The 24,682-nt window shown below is 44.3% G+C and overlaps 1 protein-coding gene and 1 long non-coding RNA gene across 5 annotated transcripts in view; one reads left to right on the plus strand and one right to left on the minus strand.

Annotated features, from left to right (window-relative positions):
* The window catches only part of cicb (capicua transcriptional repressor b), a 39,577-nt gene that overhangs the window by 1,749 nt on the left and 13,146 nt on the right, over positions 1 to 24,682 (minus strand). Inside the window, exons 3-20 of one of the 4 annotated variants that reach the window (XM_088409586.1) lie at positions 10,708 to 10,857; positions 10,462 to 10,630; positions 9,489 to 9,600; positions 8,987 to 9,169; positions 8,691 to 8,823; positions 8,427 to 8,611; positions 7,681 to 7,819; positions 7,415 to 7,512; positions 6,281 to 7,157; positions 5,750 to 5,889; positions 5,489 to 5,652; positions 4,142 to 4,332; positions 3,039 to 3,440; positions 2,510 to 2,814; positions 1,588 to 1,745; positions 1,337 to 1,488; positions 999 to 1,133; positions 669 to 803 (exon numbers count right to left, since the gene is read on the minus strand). In XM_088409586.1, coding sequence (XP_088265712.1) covers positions 669 to 803; positions 999 to 1,133; positions 1,337 to 1,488; positions 1,588 to 1,745; positions 2,510 to 2,814; positions 3,039 to 3,440; positions 4,142 to 4,332; positions 5,489 to 5,652; positions 5,750 to 5,889; positions 6,281 to 7,157; positions 7,415 to 7,512; positions 7,681 to 7,819; positions 8,427 to 8,611; positions 8,691 to 8,823; positions 8,987 to 9,169; positions 9,489 to 9,600; positions 10,462 to 10,630; positions 10,708 to 10,857 — 3,828 coding nt within the window. Of the gene's footprint in view, positions 1 to 668; positions 804 to 998; positions 1,134 to 1,336; positions 1,496 to 1,585; positions 1,746 to 2,509; positions 2,815 to 3,038; positions 3,441 to 4,114; positions 4,333 to 5,488; positions 5,653 to 5,749; positions 5,890 to 6,280; positions 7,158 to 7,414; positions 7,513 to 7,680; positions 7,820 to 8,426; positions 8,612 to 8,690; positions 8,824 to 8,986; positions 9,170 to 9,488; positions 9,601 to 10,461; positions 10,631 to 10,707; positions 10,858 to 24,682 lie in introns of all 4 variants that reach the window. The other 3 variants (XM_088409585.1, XM_088409583.1, XM_088409582.1) reach the window with 3 other exon arrangements.
* LOC148426035 (uncharacterized) lies at positions 12,409 to 18,717 on the plus strand. The gene is made up of 3 exons (XR_015864993.1): positions 12,409 to 12,705; positions 13,778 to 13,883; positions 18,611 to 18,717. It is a non-coding gene; the product is annotated as an uncharacterized LOC148426035 (long non-coding RNA).

The following is a 24,682-nucleotide window of genomic DNA, read 5'->3' on the forward strand; positions in this document are numbered from 1 at the left end:
ATTTCAAAGCGAAAGGCAATAAATCTCATCTCCCTAAACGCTTCATATTCAAATGCGTAAATTATAGATTTTTGCGGATCGCGTTTCAAATTTCCCACACGGTGAGCGGTCAGCGAACGCAGCGCCAGTGCGCTCCAAGCGTTTTTTCCTTTTCCTCGCGACGCAGCTCGAGTTCATCTTGCAATAAATAGCAGTTGCGCGCCATCCGTGTTCCATTTAGTTTATGATTGTGTGTAAATGCCGAAAGACCACAATTAATAAACAGGTCAAAGGGAATACTTTTCCGTCTTCTCTAACCGGTGCATTCAGGTCCATGACCTGCCACTCTTATTTGAATCAGATGAAGAAATTGTAACTTTTACATGATTCTCTCTGTTTTACTAATGTTTCCTTCCGCATGGGAAAAAGGATGGACTCGGTCGTTGGTTCAGTATGCTTGCTTCTTTTAGTGGTGTATTTGTAGTGAAGGAGGAATTAAACCTCTTGAAGCATTTGCTACATTTAATTTTACTCCTCTAGACGGTGCATCTACAGGCAAAAAAATATTCAAAAGTGGTCCATATGAAGGCCTTTTTTTTTTTGAGTGTGTAATTATAATCAGGTTGTGGATTTTGCCAGATTATCACGACGTCTTTCAAGGGCCATGTGGTGAAGTTTGTTTTGCCAACCTGATGGGAAGAAGCCCTGCTGCTCCTGGAACAGCTGCATGACCAGCGCCCTCCTCTGGTCCAGTGTTCGGCGCAGGGACGAGTACGGCACTTTGTCGAATTCAAGTTCAGCCAGAAGGTCTTCGCTGTCGGTGCCTTTGGAAACAAGTGTGAAGTGATTGTTGTGATTGTGATGCTGATGATACAGCGAGCTCCCTTTTGTTACAAACATTTCAATAAATCTGAATAATTAACCGAAAATAAGCACGGAATCAAAATATCGCTCGTGAGCCTCTTCGACCACTCATAATCGGTAAAAAGCAAATGGGACCGTGCGCTTCTGTGTGTTACCTGGCCGGTCGAAAGTGAAGATATCGCCCTCGCACTTGGCGGCGCTTTTGGGCGTGTTGGGCTCCGAACTGCAGCTGGAACGCCGCCGACTCTTCCTCTTCGGCGAAACTTGATCGTCGGTGGCCGAGTCCAAGTCTGAAAATAAAGAAGGCGATATTTGGGTTCAATCGAAAGGGCGCCTTGATTTTATGCTCGCAAAACAACTCAAAACGCCGCGTGCTAAACATTTGAGGCAATGCATATTCGGACACAAACGGTGGAGCAGCACACGTAAACAGATGATATCAATTTCGAAGGATCCGAAGTGATAATAAAAAGACGCGGTGACAAACGCCGACCCGTGGAGTTCTTCCTCTTGCGTCGATAGCTGCCCAGGATGGCGCGAGGCGACGTGGCCAGGCTCTGCAGCGTGGGCGACGGCAGCACCTCCTCGGGCCGAAACTCGGGCAGCTCGGCGAAGCGCTCCTCGAAGTAGACCTCCGACAGCACCCTTCCCGACCAGCGCGCGCAAAAAAAACACACACGGCATAAAGCGCGCCGTCCCGCTGCCGACGCGCTGCCGGCGAGCTGCCGCGTCGCCAGCGCTCACTTGTCCACAGAGTCGAAGGTCTTTTTGAGTGGCGGGGGGCGGGCTTTGATCTTCTTTGGCGCGGGCCCTTCTTTGTCGCTGTGCGGGGGCGGCAGGGCGGGCTCGTTGGATAACGGGGGAGGTAGCGGAGACGAAGGGAGGGATTCCTTCCATCCGGCCTGAACAAAACAACCATTCAAGAGTTTCAACCCTCAAAAACGTTGCAAGATTTTCCGTTCGTTTGGCCGCGCAAAATGGAAGGTTCTGCGCTGCTCAAGTAGATCTTTGACGCGTATAGTTAGCGACGGTAGCGAATGAGTTTATTGCTACTTCTGGAAATTGTATTCATGGGAAAAATAGCATTCGACAATATTGTTCCCTCGCTACATGGCACCTTTTCATTTTGGATTATAACTTTTTCGATTGCGGGGTTACCTTTCTATTTTGTTTTTGCTATTGCAGAGCAGTCAAAAAATCTATTTTTTTTTTAATTGAAACACTCAAAAAAAAAGTGTGGATTTTCATTTAACTTTATTGCAGGTTTAACTTATTTTTATTAATATTTGCTCCTAAATTGGATCAGTCCATTTTTTTTTTATTTTTTTTTTTTACATTTTCAACTTGTTGTGGATTTCAACTACTGCAGATATACTTTGGGGAACGTAATCCCCACGATAAACAAGAGAACAATGTCTTGCGCTTTTCTGCAATGAATAAAACAATATTTAAAAGTGTGTGTCCGCCTTGGCCACATGGGGGCAGTATAAGATGGATACTTATTATGGAGCCTTTCTTGAGGATGAAAAATCTGACTGAGTATTCTCTGAAAATGACTGGACAGCAGCTCACTGGCTCAGCCAACGCAAGTACATTTTTCATCTATTCAACCTAAAATAATAATAATCTCAAATATTTTCGATCGCTATTAAAGTCATCAAATGACCTCTCTGGTGGTTTCCGCTGGGCCGTCAGAGGACGGAGGCTCCTCGCCCGAATGCGAAGCGGGAGACGCAGTGGCGGGGCCCGCCGGGTCGGCGTCAAAGGAGAAGTGGCTGTTGGCCGAGGCGGAGGCGGAGGCGGAGGCGGGCGCGGCCTCTCTTTCCCTTTCCTTGTCGCGCTCCTTTTCACGCTCCTTGCCGCGCAGGCCTCCCTCGTAGCTGCCCACCGGGATGTTGGCCAGCGTGGCCTTCACTTTTTGGGGGGGCCTGCTCGGGAGCTGGCTGAGCTTCAGGGCGGCGGGTGCGCTGGCTGCCAGAGACAATTTTTAAACCATTTTTTTTTTTGACTATAAATGACATCACAGTTGCTCAGGTTTTAGGTAATGACCACAGCCTGCCTTTTTTTCTGAACTCTATCATGTGATACTCGCAAGCTGAGCTGTGATTGGTCGTTCCCCTTCAAGTTAAAACATTGAATGGCTAGTAATTGTACTTCTACTGTACGTGCGCAAAAATGAAATAAAAGACGCATACCGGGTATTTGGATCTGAAGCGGAGGACTGCAGGGTCTTGCGGGAACAACGGGTCCAGCGGGAGGCGCCGCCGAACCGCCACCCGGGGCGCCCTGCGCCTGGCGTTCCGGCTGTACCGGCGGCTCCACCTGCTTGTCGCCGGCTCTGTCCGCAGGCGGGGGGCGCTCCGGAGGTGGCTGCGGGACCTCGATGGGCGCGGCGTGGCCAGAAACACCGGAGGGGCCGGACACGGAGTAGACGGCGGCGCTAGGCGGAACGGCCGCCATGGAGACCACCCCGGTCGCCATGGTGACGCTCTGCGAAGGAGGGTAGATGGCGGTGACGATCTGGCCGCCGGAAGCGCAGGCGGGGGCGGAGCTGGGGGGCTGCGGGGAGGGCGCTGTGGCCAGTAGCGGCGGTTGACCTGGATGCAGACGGACACCAGTGTTCAAATAGGAATCTGGCAGCATTCCAAGTGGAAAATAAAGTTAACCAAATACACAACATTACGGCAGTGAATCACAACATGTAGCGTGGGTACTACTCGTGCTAAGCAGGCTCCTGCTAGGGGTACCCGTAAAAAAACAAAATCTGTGAGCTTGATGATGTGGATTAGGCAGTTTTAATTGTTGGATCTGTTGTGATTTTTATTTTTTTAAAGCCAATAATTCCCTGACCATCGAAAAGCAATTTGAAAAATGAAAAATTAATGGAATTGAATTTTTCTGGCTAGTCATTAATGTGTTTCATGTTCCAATCAATTTGCTCTTGATTTGAAAATGAGCGTTCCCATCAGGGCACCAAAAAACATTCAATTAGGAAAGAGCTCCCTTACCCACTGAAGGGCCTTTACGTAGACCCAGGGGTGCTCGAACCCCCCATTTACTGTAACTTGTGAAGTGGATGGTGTTTTACGACCCAGAATGACTTTGGGGTCACAACCGGGCATTCGAGTTAATAGCTTGAATTTCTTGACCTTTTAATACATTCGAAGCTATGTGAATTTGAAGGAATTTTGCCCGGGAAGAAAAATTGCCATGAAGCGAAGCTGCGAGGCGTGACGTACGATACAGCGAGGGATGACAGCATTTTAAGCACCTAAAAGGAAATGATTGCCGCACTGACCAGCAATCAGCGGCTGCACCAGCGTCTGGCCAGGCGGAGGGATGGCAGCGAAGCCCAGGGTGGCCAGGGAAGGCGGCACATACGCCGAGCCGGGCAGAGGCAGCGAGGGGCAGGAGGACGAGGAGGCCGCCGTGGTGGACGCCGGCGGCAGCGAGGACGGCGCTCCCGGCGTGGACTGAACGTAAGTGATCCTGCGAAGGAAGGACCGTTTCAGTGGGAAAACCTTGAAGGGGGTGACTGGGTTTAACGATGTGACAGATACAGGAAGGAAGCCTGGTCAGAGAACAAAGGAGAAGTGCAGAGGATGTTGTACGTGTGGGAGGGTAGCTGAGAGGTAGTATGTGTGGGGGTGGGCGGCCGAGGCAGCGCAGGGGCCACAAGCGGCATGACTAACGCATCCAGAATAGAGCTGCTTCGGCACAGCAGCACCCCTGCTGTACTTTGCTTTTTTTTCCCCCCGCTACACATGCAGCCATTCCCAACAATTCGGCTTCCCGCTCCGCGCCATCATTTGGGTAGTCGACCGTGGCTGAAGCGCTCCGTCGTGAAAGCGCTCGAAAAAAAAAAAACAAATTCCTTTTTGGAGAACCATCATTTTTTTTTTACCCTTGACAGGAAAAGAACGAACCAATTTGAGGGCCGTTTTATTTGGCCGCGGTTAAATAATATGCCCGCCCAGTGTATGAACACTGCGACCTCGAGTGTGTGCTATTATTGCTGTAAATGCACACACATTGTGCATGTAAAATCTATTATTAAATTCATCTCTTCAACAGAGGGTCGCTAAAGTCTGGACACAAAGGCCAAAATGCAGCACCTGCAGGGGAGAGTGCTGCAAATGGTCCTCCCAGTGTTCCGGAAATGAAAAAAGTGTCCCCAGGGCATCTATTTGAGACTGCCGATTATCAGCTGGGCCGATTATCGGCTCAGGTGGCCGATAAGAAATAAACAATATTAACTTTAGGGGAATTATTTACGTTTTGGGTGCTATTGTTTATGTTTTTATTTAACATTTTAAGGCATGCTGATTACCCTAGGAGCTAAGTGAACTTTTTTTTTTCTTGTTTAAAATGTATTTTAAGAATAACGACATAAAATAGGCATTATGTAAAACTGAAAAGTGGTTCCATAAACAGACGCTTAATGATTTCAACAAAGAGATGGCGTTCGCATTTTCCTTTTCTTATTTTGACGCCAACGTTTCCCTCTTTCTGAAAATAAACATAATTTCTAAATATCAGCTATGGGCCTGCTTAATTACTAATAATCGGCATCTTTAGTGAAAAACAAAAACAAACATATGAGTTTATTGCTACTAGATGATACTTTCTGATGTCATGTTCATACCTGGTGGTTGGAGGCGGAAGGAGAACGGCCTGCGAGGGGGCCGCGGGCCCTGGAGCCACAATGGCAGCGGTGGCCATTGAGGGAGGGAAGGGGCTGGCGGGGTGAACTGCACCTCCTTGAGGCAGATGAGACTGCACCACAGGCATGGGGGCAATCTGGATGATCTGCAGACGCAAAAAGGGAAAAAAAAACAATGAATAAAAAAAGACTGTCATGTTGTGAGCTAATAAGATTTCTTCATGATCGCGCAAGGCTGCGAACCTTGCTTCCGGATTGAGCGCCATTCTGGACAGGAAGAGGCGGGGCCACAATAGGAAACTGCTGGGCGGGCGCCGGCGTGGTGCGTACCGTCGCCATTGGGACGACCATTTTACCCTGGAGCACCGGTGATTGAGTTTGCACTGAGCAGAGGAAGAATACGTACTTGTTGAAACATACAGGGTGACATAATAATATATAATGGTTATACCCCGTGTACAATGAACTTTTTGTTTGCCTTTTAAAACAAAGACGAGCATTTATCTACTTTTTTATATCTACATAACTGAATGTCAGCAAAGTTAGAGAGTTTGTGTTTGTATTTGTTTTAAATTTAGATGGCAATATTTTCCTCTACTAAAAACGAATATCAATCAATCAATCAAATTTTATTTGTATAGCCCTGAATCACCAAAGTCTTCCTTCACTATTGGCACCTGCCCTGAAAAATCAATCCCCTGTCTATCGCTGATATGAGTTGAAATAAAAAAAATTAAAAAAATCTATGTACTGTATATGATTTTCAGGGCTCACCTCTTGTTCCCGGGCTGGACGAATAACACACGAGCGAGCTGTGACCCTGCTGCTTCCCATTGGCCAACGGCATGTGTGTGGGCGGCGCTGCGGGCAGGTTGAAGATACCGGTGGGCTGGCAGAGTTGCTGCGGCGGGCTCTTGGGGTTGGCGGGGAGGGTGGGTAGGATGTACTGGACCTGCGTGATGGCCTTACCCCCAGGGGGCGGCAGGGAGGGGCCGGGGAGGAACTGGGGCTGGAGCAGAGGCAGGGGCAGGGGTCCGTTAGAGTGGCTGTTGGAGGACGGGGGCTGAGGCTGCGGCGAAGGGGCGATGAGCTGCACGGCGGGCTGCCCCGACAGAGCGCCCCCCAGCACCAAATTGGTCACCACCCCCGCGCCCACGGGGCCAGGCGACGGCGAGGAGGAGTAACCGCCGGGCACGGCCGCCGCGCCGCTCGCCGGGGCAGAGCCGATGAGGAGCTGCGGCTGCTGGAGCGTCGGGGGCTTCCTCTCGGGCGGGTGCGGGCTGGACGAGGCTCCGCCCTCTCTGGGTTTGCTGACGATGGGGAGCGGCGTGCTGATGACCGGACGCATCACGTTGGTCAACACGGTGGAGGCCACTCGCACGGCGCCCGGGCCCGTGTGAGAAGGCGATGCGGAGATAACCGACTGGCCCGAGGCGAGCGAGAGGGAGAGGGGGGAGGCGTGCGCCGCTGCCGCCTCGCCCCCGAAAGCGTCCTTGACGTCGCCTTCCCCCCTCTTCCGGGAGTCGGAAAATCCCCCCGACCTGCCCTCGTCGTAGCGCTTGCCAGCCGGGTAGGAAGACAGGGACACGCTCCTGCCGTGATGCGAGGACGATGACGCCGCCGTGGAGCAGATGACGGGAGCGAAGACTCGCTGGGAAGCAAAGCGGACCCGCATTGATCGCTTCCGACTAATGGCAAAATTGAACGTGAAAATCTTATTCCGGGACAGGAATGTGTAAGTCAAGCGCCCCGTTTGAATACATCCAAACTGATTTAATGCCTTCCAGCCTCGGAACAAAGTTAGACTCTCAATCGGCCAAATAATCAAATCGTGATTGATGTGATCCCTTTTTCAAGGTCCTCTTTGTCATGTATTTTCATCCATTGTTTTCGGAGATGGCGGCTTACCTTCTGAGCGCTCTCGTCACCGGAACCCCTCTCGCTGTCGCTGTCAGTCACCCGCTCCTTGCACTTGAGGTCAATAGAGCTGCTTGGATAAGGGTCCTCTGGAAAACAACAGGCACTACAGCTACACTTGACATTCAACGCCACAATGTCAGAACACGTTTATTACAAACATAACTTAAAGTGCCATTTTGGGGCCTTATTCTACATTTGCTCCAGAAGCACAAAGCAACTGGCTCAAAGTGAAGATTTTGGTGGTGATTTCTTACCGATGACATCATCGTCACCCTCCTCCTCGCAGATGACCATGCGCTCCTCGTCGCTGGTCATGTCCTCGCTGACGCCCCGCTGGGACTGCGACAGGGGTGGAGCGTGGCTGGGAAACTGGCCGCCTCCATCCCCACACATCTGTATTAAAAGAATTCAAAAATGATTTTGAAATATGAAGTGCCTGACATGACTGCTTCGCAAATAGTTGGACGACTGGGGGTCTACCAAGTTGCAGCTTGAGGTTCCGTAAAATAATTTGAGAAGATTTGTTGTATCATTCCTAAAATTGCATATCTTGTATATACTGCGTATGGGACCAGTGCACCAATAAACAAATATAACCGATTATTTCATCTTTTTTTTTTTTATATATACCAAAGGTCTGTTACTGTGGACTTTAACATTTTTTTTATAAACAAAAAGCATTTTACCAGAAGACAGTGTCACATTTTCTGTTTTTTTCTGGCTCGTTTGGCTAGAAAATTGTGTTGATAACCACATCCGTCCAACAGCTTTCCAAAGAAGCCAATATCATACAATTTTGCTATTTTTTTCATGTTCAAACTCATTTGCTCTTGATTTGAAAAGAAAAATGTACTGTGCCAGTCACGGCGTTGGGGAGCATGAAAGATTTTCTCATACCCGCAGATACCCTGTTAAAATCGGTTATACCCCAAAGAATCACTAGCGTGTACATACTGTATAAGGGCTGAAAAAGGTCATTTGCACCCAACTGCATCTTTACCTGTGCCAGTTCTGCCAGGGCTTGCGTATTGCCCCTGTCGCCCCTCTCCATGCTGTGCACGGCACTTTGCGAAAAGGCTCTGGGACGTGTCAGCTGACTCATATGACCCTCCGCCGTCTGACTCCGCTCGGACATGCCCGGCAGAGCCGCGCCCACCGCCCCTTTCAGCTCGACAGAATGTGGCTCTGGCGGGCGGAAGAACAAACGGAGCCGTTCAGGAAAAGCTCGAGGAGTTTTGTCTTTTCAGGACGTTACGAGACCAACCCGTGGATTCAGACATGCTCCTCTCACGGATGTCTTTTCCCCCGGGAACGCCGCGACCTTCGGAGCTGGACTTCTTCCTGTCTTTGTTGCACCACTTCCAGTCTGGGTGAGCCTTGAAGTGGGCCTCTTTCACCTGCAAAAAAGAAGAATTAGAGAAGAAATATATTGACAAAAAAAAAAAAGACAAAATATTAGACATGGACTATAAATCTTAGCCTTCCAGTTTGCTATTTTAATACCAAAACTAAACTGCATGCCTTCTCGAAGTCAAGTTGAAGTCTCTATTGCATGTGTACCTGGAAGGCCAAGTCGTGGTACTTCTGTTTTTCTTTAGGTCCGAGGGCATACCACCACTCGCCCAGGATCTTGCTGACAGTCCTGTTGTCCTGGTTGGGATGGCGCTGATGCACCAAAGCTCGATGGCGCTTGCTGAAAATCATAAAGGCGTTCATCGGTCGCCGGATGTGGTCCTTCTCCCGCTATGAATGGAAAACAGAAACAATGTTTTACAATGGAAGATGAAAATACAAAACAGTGGGACTACGAAAAGTTGAAGCTTAAGTCATACAAGTACAATTAAGAATTAAACTCAAAAGACACAGGAATTTGACGTTTTAATCATTTGCTGGAAATTTCAGCTCCCTAGTGTTTTTTTCCCAGTGATTCTTTTATATCATAAAGAATCTATGGAATTTCCATAATTCTTAACATAATGCCATAGGGCTTAACAAGATAAATAAGCCCATGACATGATATACTAAACACTTCACTGCATTAAGAACGGAGAAAAAAAACTACCTTTCCAGGGCTGCTCTTGTCCCCATCTTTGGGCAGCGCACTGAGGGACTGCGTACGTCGTTTAACGGGAGATGTCGTGAGGGGCTGCTCAGGCACAACACCTGGGAGGAAGCTGCAGGAGACAAGACGTGAGTTATTTGAAGTGGACAGTAAAGTAGAACCCATCCATCCAACCGTTTTCGAAAGCCGCTTATCCTCACAAGAGTCACAGGCTTGCTGGTGCCTAACCCAGCGGGTTTCGGGCATCCTCAACTGGTTGCCAGCCAATTCCGGGACACACAGAAACAAACAACCATTCACGCACCCAATCGCAACTAAGGACAATTTACTATGTCCTAATGTAGAACCCGTTTACCAGCAATATCTTTACAGATTAAGGGTGCAATTTATATTCAATGCGTTCAACCGCAAGCTCATCTCCAGTGAAGCTGCTCAATGCTTTTCATGTGATAACAGCGCACAAGATAAAAAAAAAAAAGCTTTTGTTCCTTTGGCTTTGTTCTGCCATTGAGTGCTTCTGATGCCCAAATTAGTGCAAAAATGATACTGGCTCTCTTCATTTGTGGGTACAAATGCACAACCCAGCAGAAAAAGAACATCAGCTAAGGCGAAGGGGGTACCCAACCAAATGAAGTCATATTCCTCCAATCTAATTCAGGCAAACATGAACGTGACGTTTTCCGTAACAAAATATTTGGCGTAAACACAACGGGGAGCAACACTGAGACAATGTCCGCTAGCCACATAAAAAGACGTTTTTTTTTCCATTTGTAAAGTTCTATGCCCCTCAACAGAGGAGTCTCACCTTTTACAGACATACACTCCTTATTATAGTTCCTGTGGTGTGAACTGTGACGTATTTGCACAAATCGAGGCATTACTTTACCTCACGTTTCATCGGCAAGATGTTCAAAATCACTAATGTGTTTGCTAGGACGAAAGCAAAAGCCAAATGCACAAAAAGAGAACGTACGGGTCATCCACATCGCTCTCCGTCTCACTATCAGGCCTCTCCCTTTCCGTTTCCACTTTCTCCTTCTCGGACTCTTCCGGTGCAGCAGCATGCCGAGTTGGGGGTACCCTCTCCGCAGTTTGAGGGGCCTCGGCGGGCTCAGGGGGGGGCCCCGCCGCCACCAGACAGTCTGAGGAAAACCACATAGGTCATAAGCATTTAACAAGACCAGAGATAGGGAACAAAAATGTCTCAGTATGGTCCTACCTGTCTTTGGAGCGGCTGCGTGGGGGTGATTGACAGGGTGCTGGCCCTCCCCCGGCTGAGAGGCGGCATCTGATTGGGTGGGTGCCAGGAAGGGCACTAAAGAATGCCAAGGGAAAACCGGAACGGACCGAGGCTCTACATTGGTCCACACTGGAGAGAAGAAAAGGTTTGTGCAATCTGTGAGGGTCCACAAAAGAATCCTCGGACATTTTTTGAGTAATCCCGATTTTCTTAGCCACACCACTTTTTTCTTTTTTGAACTGTGTAATAATTGTAATTATTTGACAAAGTTATTTAACTCAGTTAAAAAAATAGTGGTTAAAAAGAAATCAATGATGGAAAATTAAAAGAAAAGCACTTCAATTATTTATTGGCACCCTTAGTTGACATTTACTGTAAAACCCAATTTAAAACAAAATGTCACTTTGTGTATTTTACCAGACCACATTTCTTTGCTTGAGAAAAAGTATAGTGCCTTGCATGTTTTGAATTATAAACATGGTCACAGATAAAAAAAAAAAAAACTATTGCGAAGCACCTAAAGTGTGTTGGAGAGAAGTCATTTGGAACTTGGGTCCTAATATGAGAAATTCAAATCTATTCTTTGAAATTCGATTCGAAAGCAGCAGGCCTTCCTAATTTTGGTTATCACGGTTTTATTTCCTTATTTGGATTAAGAGAAAATGTCTATTGATTTTTGTTTGCGTATTGAAGCCACAAATATAAACACTAACAGCCCTTTGCCACCATTTCCCAAATTCTGTTCCTTCCCCAGGATATTAAATTCCCATAAATACCCCCACACACAATACAGAAAGAATGTTTTTGTCAGTTTAAAAAAGGGGGGGAAAAAAGCTCTTTTATGAGAAAATGTGTCTGCCATCGTAAGGCTGCCAATATTTCTCATTTGTTGGGAAAATGTGGGGGAATTCCAAATATAAATGACACACTCTTATCATACTTGAGAAAGTAAATAACAGACAAACAATGGATGAATCGAGCAGAACTAACCAAACATGCTTAATCCTTGGCGGAGATACTGACGATTCTCTGATGAGAACATGGCGGAGTTAAAATCGCTGACGGTTCTCCCAAATAAAAATAAAAAAACATGTGGCGATGAGCCCTTTTTTCTACAGCGCTGTCTCTTCTACAAAAGATAGCGAGTTGGTCCCAAATGTTTTTGCTGCTATAGAAGGGAAGATTCTGTTAGTTTCCGTGTCATGCTGCACGGTGTCGTTTGATTCCAAAATTCCAGTGTGACAAAAACAAAGTTGATCGGGCTCCAAAAACTGGGTTCCCTCGCCGGCTTTGATCTAATTACCCCCGGTGCCCTCCCGTGGTTGTTTGTTTACATTAGCGCTACGGCGTGGCCGCGAAGGGGTTAACGAGGCCTCGAACGCATCCGCGGCCTGGATTACAACATCAATCCAGCTACTACGCAGTCTTCCCGGGCCATGGCGCGACCCTCCCTACGCCAAACTGGAGCCTCGAGGACGCGGCGAAGATATACTACGTTTATTAAAAAGGCAATAAATGTACACACAAGCTGGGTGCGCAGTAATATTTGACTCCTATTTTAATTATTATTCCGATTACGCATGCATGCCCCAGGCGAGCACCGGAGCCGCCGCGGCGCCCAATTCCGGAGCGAGTCCTCGGGCACGCCCCTGATCGCGCACACGCCGCACAGTCAGACGCCAAAACGACGCGGGTGTTTTCATGTCTCAGTTACAAAGACGCATTGGAAGCACGCACTGGCCCAGTTCGGCAGTCCGTTTGCTAACTACTATCCTGCTGGGTACGTCGCAGCCCATCGAGGCGACGGAATGGAAGCGCGGAATTAGAGCGAAGAACGAGCGCGCCCATTGCGGTCTTGTCGTGTGTCTACCTGCTTGCTAGGTACGGGCAGATGTCGCCGACTGGCGCATTCATCCATCACAACCTGACCAATGTAGCCAGAACCAGCACCGCCCCCGATACGGGACGACTCCTCCGGTGAGCTAACGCACACAAAAAAAACGACACGAAGCGCCGATCGTCCTCTTCCTCCTCCTCGCGTTTAAAGCGTTTCGGCCGCGGAAGTCGAGAAGCGAGTAAGCGGAGAGCGCCACCGTCCACACGCAGCTTTAGCTAGCCGCCTCTCGCGTACCACACCGCGGGCTCAAGTCGTCCACGTTAGGGCGGGGTTTGGGCTCCATAAAAGTGCACCGTCGGCCGAGGTAACTCGCGTATTTTGATCCCAGTCGCCCCACGTTCGATTCTCTTCTTTTTTTCCCTCCCTTCTCTTCCTCCTGTTGTAAACTAGGCTGCTTTGCTTTGCTTGCTGGCTGGCTTGCTCGCATCGCCCCCCTCCCCTTCTTGCTGCTGTCAACCTCGCCCAGCCTTAGTCCCGCCCTTCTCAGGCAATCCTGGACTGCTATTGGGTGGGGCGGCCCCCTGTCATGTGCCCGCCGTCCATTCTGATTGGTCGGAACGTGCACTGGAATGCCAGTCATATGCAAATTTCATCCCGCTCCAGTCATTGGCGTATTGTCGATGACCTAATGTTTGAAAAAGAATAAAACAGCTTCGATAACACGACATGTACATTTTAATTGTATGAAAGCGGCACCGATTGTTGTTAGACGGAGAGTTCTCTCGAGAGCGCAGTAGTTTCTTTCGTCGCTAACCCCCCGCCACCGGCTCGTACCATTGGTGCAAACTGTCGTAGTAAATGTAGACAGACGTGGATGGCGACCAATCGAACACCGCCACTCTGATGTAGGCCAACCAATAGGCTTGTACTCGTTTTTTTTTTTTTTAGAACCCGCCCCATTTTACAAACGCTCCAATTTGTATTTCTGGTAGGAGGCGCTCGTGAAATCTACTGTAAAATTTTGCAATATGATTTACGATGACGAGGCCTTTGAAGCGGATTATCATTTTTGTGGATCACAAATCACCCCAAAATATTCTTTACAGAAAGCAACTTTGCTCTTCAAAACACGAGCAAGGCAATAACTTGACATCAATTGCTTGATGGATACTTTCGATATCACTGTAATCAAATGGACTTTTCCAAAAACAGAGTGTGAAGCCTTCTGATGCAACACGCTTGCACAAGCGGTGGGCGAGGAGAGGGGAAGAGGAGGCCGCTGGAAAGAGAAGGAAACGGCTGAAACGGTCCATGAGTGGTGGGTAAAAATAGACAGAGAGTAATTTTCACCAGGGGAGGCATGGACGGGGGAGGTGGAGAGAAAAGAACTTGTGAAAACACAAGTTCTCTCAAACAGAGGAAGGGTAGGCCGCACACAAAGGGAACAATACTCAAAAGTGTTGTGAGAACACAACCTGGACATTGCGTTTCTTCAGCAAGATACATGAGTCATGCTGAGCTAGCGCATCCAGACAAATACAATACTGGGAGGGGTCTCCATTACGGTCAGCCCATCAAGAGCTTGAGATATGACCAGAGACGCCGAGAGAGACTCTGGCAGGCTGCCCTCGCTTGTAAAAGAAAAAAAAAAAAAAAAACCTTAACCCCCTCGGCACCAAACTTTACACCTTCATTTTGTCATTAAGATGCATTCATTATTAACTAAGAAATGATGTTAAAAACGTTTGTCTCGCAATGTTGTTCAACAAAAATGTATGCGCAGGTTTTTCGTTGGCCCATTTCACATCCCACACTTTAAAAAACGATTATTCTGAATGATTATCCTGTGGTGTGGGGCATATTACAATTTTATATTGTTTTATTGTATTTACTGCCTGCCCTTTTTGAACACGCTCGGAACGTGTATAACCATAGAGAATTTGGTTGAAATTTTCCTCAAAAGAGACTTGTTGCACCAACCCTCCACCCCCAAAATGACTGAGGTTCGTACATGCTGTCTCACAGTGCCTCCCCGTGGCAAAGTGAGAACAGTGCATTTTTCTTTTCAAATTAAGAGCAAATTAATTGGCATATGGAGCAACGTAATCACTAATTGTTTTGTAGTGAGTCATTTGCAAAATATTGCATGACTTTATTTTGTTCAGTTCTATACAGATGCACGTTGCCATTTTCCGCCAGACAAGCCTGAAGTGAAAAAGATGCTATTATATAATCTTTCTTCCTATCTAGTTGTTCATTAAAATGCACCGATAGCACTGGAAGTGTAGTTGGAAAGCTCATGAAATCGGACAAGGACATGGCACAGCATTAAACCCTTATTTTGCCACTCCAAAAACGATGTGCGAATCGGAGGGTACTTAAAAAATTATTTCATAAGGGATACATCGTTGAAAAGGTTGTGAGCAATCTGATAAACAACCTTTAGTCTTGATCTCGCAATATGATCGCATAAGAGTCATTCCACGGATGATGATATCCAATATCTCACTAAGACATTCGCAACCATATGTTTAGAACATATTGACTTTTTCAAGACCAGTACAATATCGTGTTCAATTTAATTATATACCGAATCAATCGAAAGAGAATCTATTGAATGAAAGAATAGACTTCACCTATCCTATATATATATATATATATATATATATATATATATATATATATATATATATATATATATATATATATATATATATATATATATATATATATATATATATATATAGGATTTTTTTTTTTTTTTGTAAATCATCTGTAGATCACAGGACAGTTTAACAAGTTATAGTCATTTTTCGCAGTGGACTCAAAACAAAGAGGCTCTCAGATCTAAAATGGTGCAGCAGTGACATCTACTGGTGGCTGTGTATTAATAGTGTCGTTTCAATCTTGAAACGTACAGTAGAACGTTATCAGATTTCACCCATCCCCTCAAAAAAAAAAAAAAAATCGAGATGTATACCCTTTCACACATGACTCTGCTATAGATAGGACATATATTTCCGGAAATAGTATTTGATTGAACTTCATTTATAGAGTTTGAAGTCATGGAGCTCAGAGATGCCACCGCAAACCTTCATGTGTTCTTAAGTGACTATATGACGACATATTGGTGACACGTGAAATCTAGAAGCAGGAACAGACAAAAAGCCAAGACACTAATGAGGATTATTTTTGCATTTTGGGATGAATTTGTCATTTATTCGTCACGGAAGCACCCACTGACGTGATAGCGTGCTGGGACCAGATGTGAAGAAGACTAATTCAAGTCGCCCCTTGAAAGTCAAATAGTAAAACAAGCTTCATTTGTTCAATGCTTTAGTCAATATTGATACTGACGCTTTGCTTATGTAGCATTTTGTCAGAATGTCAAAGGATCTGCAACAAAGGTTTCTCATAACAGCATGCCACCAACATGAAGGCTAACTTCAAAATAAAAGCCCGCAGAATAACACTGACCGATGCAAAAGCTTTGCGACACTTTTCAGCCGAGGCTCGCTCGCCATTAACTCAGCAGGGCCCGCCTTATTAACTGTACTTTGACCTTCATCGGTTATTGTATCGGTATGGAGGAGCAAGAAGTTATTGGTTCAGTATCCGGGTAAAAAACAGTAATCATGCAATCCTAGCTAAAAACAACTGAACTGTAATAAGTGATTTTATCACATACCACTAGAGGTCACCGACGTACGCCGACTGGTGCTTTTACTGCACTTTGAGACTCAGTATAAAGAAAAATAGAAGCTCACCCCCTTTCACCTTAGTAACCCGCGCCGTGACTGTGTTCGTCACGTGTAGGCGTTCTCCCGTCGCTTGCGTGTCCACGTGACCAACAAACTTTTACTTCCACCTCCGCTGGCCACGGCGCAGGCGAGGCGCCACCTCCCGTCTCCCTCCCGTCCAATCTGGCTCTCGCCTCAATTCGTCTTCCGCCCTCCCCGCCGCCCGCCGTTTACTCGCTCCAATTATAACTTGCATGCGGCAGTCCTTCGCAGTTACCGTGGCAACAGTGATCCGCCGCGTCACCTGAGGACTCGTCGCCGAGGCCATCACCTCCTATCGCATCGAATCGGACCTCGCTCATCAGTCACCTGACTCAGGACTACACATCACCATTTGCGGGACACCCGCGGCCCCAAAAGAAAAAAATCTGACCGACTGTCAGGAGAGGTTAAGAGAGGCTTCCCATCGAAATAGTGTGCTGTAGCGACAAATATCACAGCGGTGTGTGTGAGGGTGGTGGGGTGGGCTGCCCCAGGACCCCCCCCCAAAAAAGAAAAAGGATGCGTACTGCACATACAATGCTCAAGTTTCTCCATATGGGGGCACTAGTTGCTTACAAATACATTGCCATCTGGCTGTCTGCGCCAGAAACATTAGAAAGACCATACAGCTCTCAGTTTAAAAAAAAAAATTGAAAAGGATATATATATATGTGTATATATGTGTATAATTTTTATTTTTTCAAACGAGGACCTGCATATGATTTTTAAAAACTTTGCAAAGACTTCCCATTGAGTGTTCCTAAAAGTGAAATATGAATTGCAAAATGACTTTTTTTTTTTTTTTTTTTTGCTGGAAAAGTCCTTTTTGGGAAGGCTGTGGCAGGATATCCAGATGTGCTTGTTGCCATGGCCGGCGAGGATATGCAAGGGCTTTAAAGCGTTACGTAAAAAGCGCGGGAATGAGCGGGAGGGAGGGAGAGAGAGAGAGAGCTGGGATGTTATTCCCGGGTATCCGTATCCGGGTAGACCAGGATGAGGAGAGCAGGAGAGGACATGATGGGGGAAGGCGACGCCACCGCAATGCGATGGAGTAAAGGGTTAAAAACAAAAACGTGCAGCTCTATTTTTCCGAAGACGTTTATGAAAAGTGCAAATGCGATATGTCGCCCGTGCATGCGAATGACACGGAAAAGAGTACGGTATCATTTTGGAAGGACGGCAATGCATTAGTTGCAAAGAGGCCGTTTTGAACATTGCCCGAGGGGAATACATAGCGACATTTAAGATGCAGTAAGAAATGCCCTTCCCAACAGCATTAATGTGGGTATAGTTCATAATAAAAGTATTCATGGTGGGAAAAAATTATGCAGCACAGTGTCGTTAGGCAGAAAATGCTTTCGTCATAAAAAAAAAACCCAGTATGTACACTAGGGATGTTACCTTGTTTTTTCAGACTGATACCAGTACGAGTACTCGAGTTGTCATACCGCGAAAAATTTTGATATACCCCCATCTCCATTATAGCGTACCCTAAAAATAAAAATTATGAATTTAATGACAAAGGTAACAGCAAATCTAATTTCATGCTTTTCGATTCTGTGACTGAAACAGTAGTACATGGGCTAATTTTCAAATAAAGAGCAAATGCCTTGGAACATGAAGCAACTTATTGCAACGCATGCGTGATATGTTTGAACGCAGCCCGCACCACAGGAAAATAATTCAATACTTCAGAAACATCCGAAAATCAAAACAGTTGAGCAGAAGGGAAGACAAAAGTTTAAATGAGGCTGAGTTATCGCTAAGCGTGTGATCTGATTGATGAGCACGGGGAGGAAAAAATAACTCTTACTAAAGAAAAACTCAGGACTGAAGATTCAAGAGTGGGGAAAAAAAGCTCAGCTATACACGTTTGTTAGATATAAACTGATATGTTGTTTTTTTTCCAGGGCTGATATGATTCCAATTATTTGAAGCCGATAATCATATGCATTACAAGGGAAAATATTATGGCATCAAATTTAAAAAAAACACAAATTTCCACTCATATATACTTTTGTTTAACTTTTCATATATATATATATATATATATATATATATATATATATATATATATATATATATATATATATATATATATATATATATATATATATATATATAGATCTTAGACAACAGACAGCTTTGTTTGAAAATCCTGTAATTGCAGATAAGTGGTCTATACGGGAAGAAATCACAGAAAATAACACTGTTTAACACACCTCAAACCACAAGATAATCACTTTTGGATCATCTTTTACAGACATCCACTAAACGTGCCTTTGCTGACTTTGATCGTAATAGGAGGAAAACGTTGAAAAGTGTGTGTTCCCCACTGCAGTTCAGCAAACACACTCTCCTCGCTTGCCACACGATCAGGCTCGTGTTCATAATAAAAATGTCATATTAAAAACTTTGTGAACATTAATGACTGTGGGAGGGGAAAAAAAATAATCATTTCCACCAGTGGCGGGGAACCTTTCTCATCAGGGGCCGTTTCAATTTTTATGAAGTTCTCAGAGAGAGAGCCGGATGATATTTCCGAAAAAAAAAAAAAAAAATGGACCCACGGGCTGTTGATTGCCCACCCCGAGATTATACACGTGAGTCCATGTCATCAGATTAGCCACAAATACGCATCATTGTTGTTACTGCCGCTCGCTGAAATGTTTGCTTTGTTTCCATGGCAACAGACGTTTTGGCGCACACGCGCGCATTGTAGCCGGCACTCCGTGATTGTCGCCCGGTTAGACTCATGCTCACACACACACACACACACCATAAAATCGGGTCTCATCCCTCACCTTGCCGCTAATTGTATTTCTGCCTGCTTCTGTGCGTTTTTTACGGCAAGTTGGGAGAAGACATTTACTGACTCATTAGTGTAGTCTTTTATGGGCCAGCACATACACGTATGACAGAGGCGGTATAAATTGTGCGACGACGCAACATCTTATTTGACACGCGTTAAAATAAGGACGAAAAAGGTTATGAGTATTAAAGACGTTATTTTGGCTCAGCATTTGGGTACGGCTAAGTCGGATTATGTTGTGGGGTCCGGGCCCCTAGCGTGTTTTTATTCGGGTTATTTTGCCGGAAGTTTAAGCAGAATTTGGAGATCTCACGTGCGTTGTAACTACTCCAGCATGACAGCGCTCTCTAAAAATGGTTTGTTGGAAGAAGCTCTGGGTGTGCGCGAGGCAAGCAGGCCGTAACGGGGGAAGAATCCCAGGAAGCGACTTTCAGTATCAGTGCATCACGCCGGTTCTATGAAATGACAATACGTAGAAAAACAAACAGTTTAGCTAGCAATACAGTAACTCGTAAGTTTTTTTTTATATATATATTCAAAATATTTGGACTTTTTGCGTGATTTCTCAGAACTATTTATTTTCCAATTTGCAGACTCTTTGTTCAAAAGCACTTTATCTTCCATTTAGTTAGATGGGAATTTGTGACGGTTGCGTTGAAACCAAACTGAGCAAATTGTAGACCCTCCTATGTAACAATTTAGCCAATCGTTGCGACCAAGACGTTTTGCTAGGGGGTCTGAGCAGGGACAACATCAAAGGTTGAGAGGGTTCAGAGACAAGGTGTGAAACTCAAGGCTCGGGGGCCAGATCCGGCCCACCACATCATTTTATGTGGCCCGCAAAATGCTAATTTGACATCTTTTTGAACAATTTTCAGTGGGTACCAATTTCAAAAAGTTTAAGTACCATGTTATAAGTAGTGGTTTTCAAATAGTGTTTTTTTTAATAGTTTATTTTTCTACTTTATAATAAGGGTAATAACATTGTCAAACATAAATACATATTTACTTTCAACCCCTCAAAATGTTCAGTGGCGTTAGCTCTATCTATACATAGATTATTTTTTTTGGAAGGGGAACCTACGCCCCCTTTATCGACAAATATTGCAAAAGTAACTATGCTGAATATTTGTATGTTTATGAAATTGAAATAGGAATATTTATTAGGTCATAATTAGAATATTATGACTTTTGAAGAGGTTCGCATTGTGGGTGTCCAGGCTAAGCCAATCATCGAAGTCATTGAAAGGCTTACAAATGTCATTAGTTGGCCGCTAGCGCCACCCGGCAGTTTTGGGGTGTCAACACAAAAATGACTATTGTTGCCGAAAGGCTTAATACAAAAATTGGGGGATAGCATGATAAAACATAGGCTTTTCAAGATGTCCAAAATTGACAAATTTTCCAATTTTGAATGGCTGTAAATGAGCCCAAAATGGGCAAAATTTAACACCTATCGGGCGTACCTCTCGACCTCCCGTTTGCCAGCATTTAGAAGGAACCGCAGCGCGGCATATTGAAAGTCGTCATGTTTTGACAATCCATGCAATATTTTAGCCTCCTAGTGTTTTTTTTTTATGCTGTTCCGTTGATATCACACATCAAAAACATTAAAATGCCTGAGTTGGGTCAAATTCCCCTCGGGGTTATGTTAGAATAATTATTGCTGGCCTTTTTTTTGGAATACCATAAAATTGCTGATTTATTTTGATAGCGATAACAATATATTTGCAACCGAATTATATTGCTTGAATTGAGGTCCTCCGCTAGCTGCTCGGCACTGTGTACGTTATATGACGCACGCCTAAACAACACACACTCTCACCATCCCTGCTTCTCGCGCTCGGTGTCGACGCACAGGCGTCATGCTGAGTTTCTTAGTCTTTACCAGAAAAAAAATGCCCATGTATATGACACCCACTCAGGCCCGTCAAAATAAACGTACATGCAGGCGGGCAAGCATGCATGATCCTGCACAAAGGGACGTTATTATTCCATTGGGCATCCTTTCAGCTGTATGAAAGGGGCTGTGAGGCGGGAGCATAAGCTCTAAATGACAGCGCTCCCTTTCCTGTCCACTTCTCTGTCACAGCCGCCCGCCTCTTTACAGCGAGACGTGCGTCCGCACGGGACGCCAGAAGGGCGCTTGCAGTGAATCGGACCGGCGGATGCTGTCTAGATATATGCATCAAATTGATGTTTTTTTTTCATTGAAACTAAAAATCATACATGGAAGTAAACATGCTGCATTTGTGACCGCCCTTCATGCCCCAATTAATCGGCAATGTGGCAAAAAGAAACACACATTTTGTGAAAAGCTTTTTTTTTCCCCCCTCACGCTATCTAATTTTGTATGAAAGGAATGCACTGTAATTAGTAATTAGGGTGTCGCGTTTCCTCAAATAGTGACGGCTTAACTATACGCCATACGCTAATGAATCAATATCATATATTGGGACAGGATAAAGACTCCACCTCAAAGAGACTCCTTTTTCTGTTTTGTGAGGTGGAAGAAAAATTGATGCCACGAGTGTACAGTAGACATCACTGCCGCAACGCACACAAAGCCGACATAGCATCTGTTAAAGCTGACTTTTACCGGTTAAATAGGGCCTCAAAGTCAAAATAAAAAAATAAAAAATTATTATATATTTATTTCATCCAGTAATCAAACTACATTTTATTATGTTCTAAAACAATGTTTCTCTGGTTTTTATTTATTGACTAATTACTGTTTATTTTGTATTGTTTAGTGGAAAAATCAACAATTAAAAAACAATGAAGCAATGTCACATGAGAGGGATTGATAATATACTCACAAATTGAATTAATTACTTGTCGATTAATCGAATTTGACAGAGTAAAAGGACAGAAGTACTTACTATATACTGAATAAATCATGGAATGATCCATTCATATCATCTTAATATTACATTATATTCATGATTACTCTGCTGTATCAAGATCAAAAGCCTGATTTTACTTTGGAAAGTAATGATCAATAATTGTAATAATAAAACCATTAAAAAATATGTATATATTTTTGTCTATAAAGATGGAAGTTAGAACATATTTTGGAAAATCTTCATTGATTTATGGACCAAATAAGTGAGATTGATCGATTATTACAATCATTACTTGAAGCCCTAGGTTTAAGCAATATTGTTTTATGCTGTCATAAAAAGACAGAATAAATAAAAGCCTGCAATGCTAGTAAAAGACTTGACCCTATAAGACCTCAGCTTCTTTTGCAGATGAGTAAACAAACACCCACTGTTACCATCTGAGGAATTTCAGTCATTTGGAAAATAAAACGACATGCCCTAACTCTACCTTGTGTCCAATATGTTGAGATGCGTGTTGTATCGGGGGCATTATTATATTATTAATTATTGTAGAAAGCCAGATTCACCCCCATACTTGAGGTGTTTGACCCAACATGTAATGTGCCACCTCTCGTTACCTGTCAACTTAATGATTTATTTTTGTAAACACATCTCTACTGTGATTCCAAAAGTTGAATATTTTTCTGTGGAGAAATATTTATTCATAATTATTTCTTTTAGCGAACAGGTCTGACACTTGACATTGATTATTTTTTTGGAGGGCATATTGATTAATAATTAAATTAATTATTTTGTGAAAATATGTCTACTGTATTCACAAAATAGGACGCTTTATGTTGAAAAATTTTCAGTGGACAAATATTTATTTATAAGTATTTCTTTTTGAGAACGGGTCTGATACTTTCTGTTGATTATTTTTTGGGGGGGACAAATATTTATGAATAAGTTAACGATTTATTTTTGTGAACAGATCTTTACTGTAATCCCAAAAAAGGATGCTTTACAAAAAACAGGTCTGACACTTTATACTGATTATTTTTTGTGGAAAAATATTCATTAATAATTAAGTTATTTCTTTTTGATGCTCCAAATTGTTCTCGCTGCATTGCAATACAGAGAGAACAGGGGGCACATAATAAACAGACATATTTGGATGTCAAGCCGTCTCGGTATGCGCTGTACCTGCCCACATATTGTTTCAGTACGTCTTGGCATGAGTCACTAATAAAACAAACACACGGGTACACCTTGCAGATGTCAGAGTACACTAAATAAAGCTGTAGGTCATGTTCGAGCAAAATGTTGACACGTGCGCATCGTTTTGATTCTTCTGGTCCGTCGCCTCTTCTTGTTTTTTTTTTTTTTTCTCTCTATCACTAATCTAAAGCCCAGTTTTGTCTGAGTCAACCTTCAAAATGGCAAATCGACACCAACCAGCTACTCCTTAACTGGCCTATATTCAGCATCTTGCATAGCCACTCGTGCTATTGTCATGAAATGTTAATTTCTACTCCGGCGCTGGCTTTTGTTTAGGATGCCAGAGTCTCCAGCAGTGATTTCGACCGTTGTATATTTTTAACCATCTTTCTACGTCCGAGTCCGTCTATAATGACTTTAAATGTATATCGTCGTCAAAGCTAATCCTGGGAACACGCCTAATTCCCCGCAAACGCACCAAAAATCTATTCTCTTTCCTCCCCCTCGGTTCAAAATGTACAAATAAATAGACATGTAAGACTATTTCACTAAATCATTATTGATGCTTTAAGGCCCACGTCACACTCAAAGCCTGGGAGCCTGATGTGGCCGGCCACATCGGGGTTTTTTTTGTGACCTACTAAAGCACATCAAGAGCTCTACTTCATGCTTCCTGCTAAATGGATTTGTACTTTTCATTTTGTCTGAAAATCTCTACTAAAATTGCAGTTCTTCTTTACTTTTAGCAAACAATACAAGCTATTTTTTTTTCTTTCAACAAATCCCTTCTAACATTAACTGAACACTGGTGTTTATATTTGGTTTTCCATAGTTCCCTTACCTACTGATTTGAAGTTGTATTTGCGTTAATAAATACTTGGAGTTTCTGCTATGCTAAATGCTCAATTTGTACACATTGAAAGTTACTGTACGATATTAATAAAGTACATTTACAATATTTCCATATCACGGACTTGATCATGATTAAATGACACTAGCTTCACTTGGGGAGGGGGGGCTCTGTCATAAATTTGCACAGTTGCGGCAAATGTTCTCATTTTTGGCACATCAGTTTTGCAGAATTAAGTCCGTGCGACAAATTACAGGTGCTTGCATGGGTCATGTGATCAGAGGCTTTGGCGTGACACACAAGAAGGGTGAGCATATGGGACAACAGCATGTCGGCTAACTGGACATTCTTTGACTGGGCATCACTGCCACATGCGGGTCATGCCACCTTGCAGCTTCGATACTGTGAGCATCTGATAGGAGATGAGTGAAATCAGTGTGACACTGCAATGACTACTAAAGTCTGTTAGTACATTCATAATGATCCAAATTATGTATTTGCATGGATTGAAGAAGTAGTATGTTTATAATTGCCTGATGTTTTGGAAAAATAGATTTCCTCATGGCAGTATTATTGCAACAAACTAGAGGTGGAACGATGGATAGGGGCCTATTCGATTACCAAAGAACT

The sequence above is a fragment of the Hippichthys cyanospilos genome, chromosome 3, assembly GCF_059441005.1.
Source record: "Hippichthys cyanospilos isolate Australia breed blue-spotted pipefish chromosome 3, RoL_Hcya_1.0, whole genome shotgun sequence".
Taxonomy (NCBI): Eukaryota; Metazoa; Chordata; class Actinopteri; order Syngnathiformes; family Syngnathidae; genus Hippichthys; species Hippichthys cyanospilos.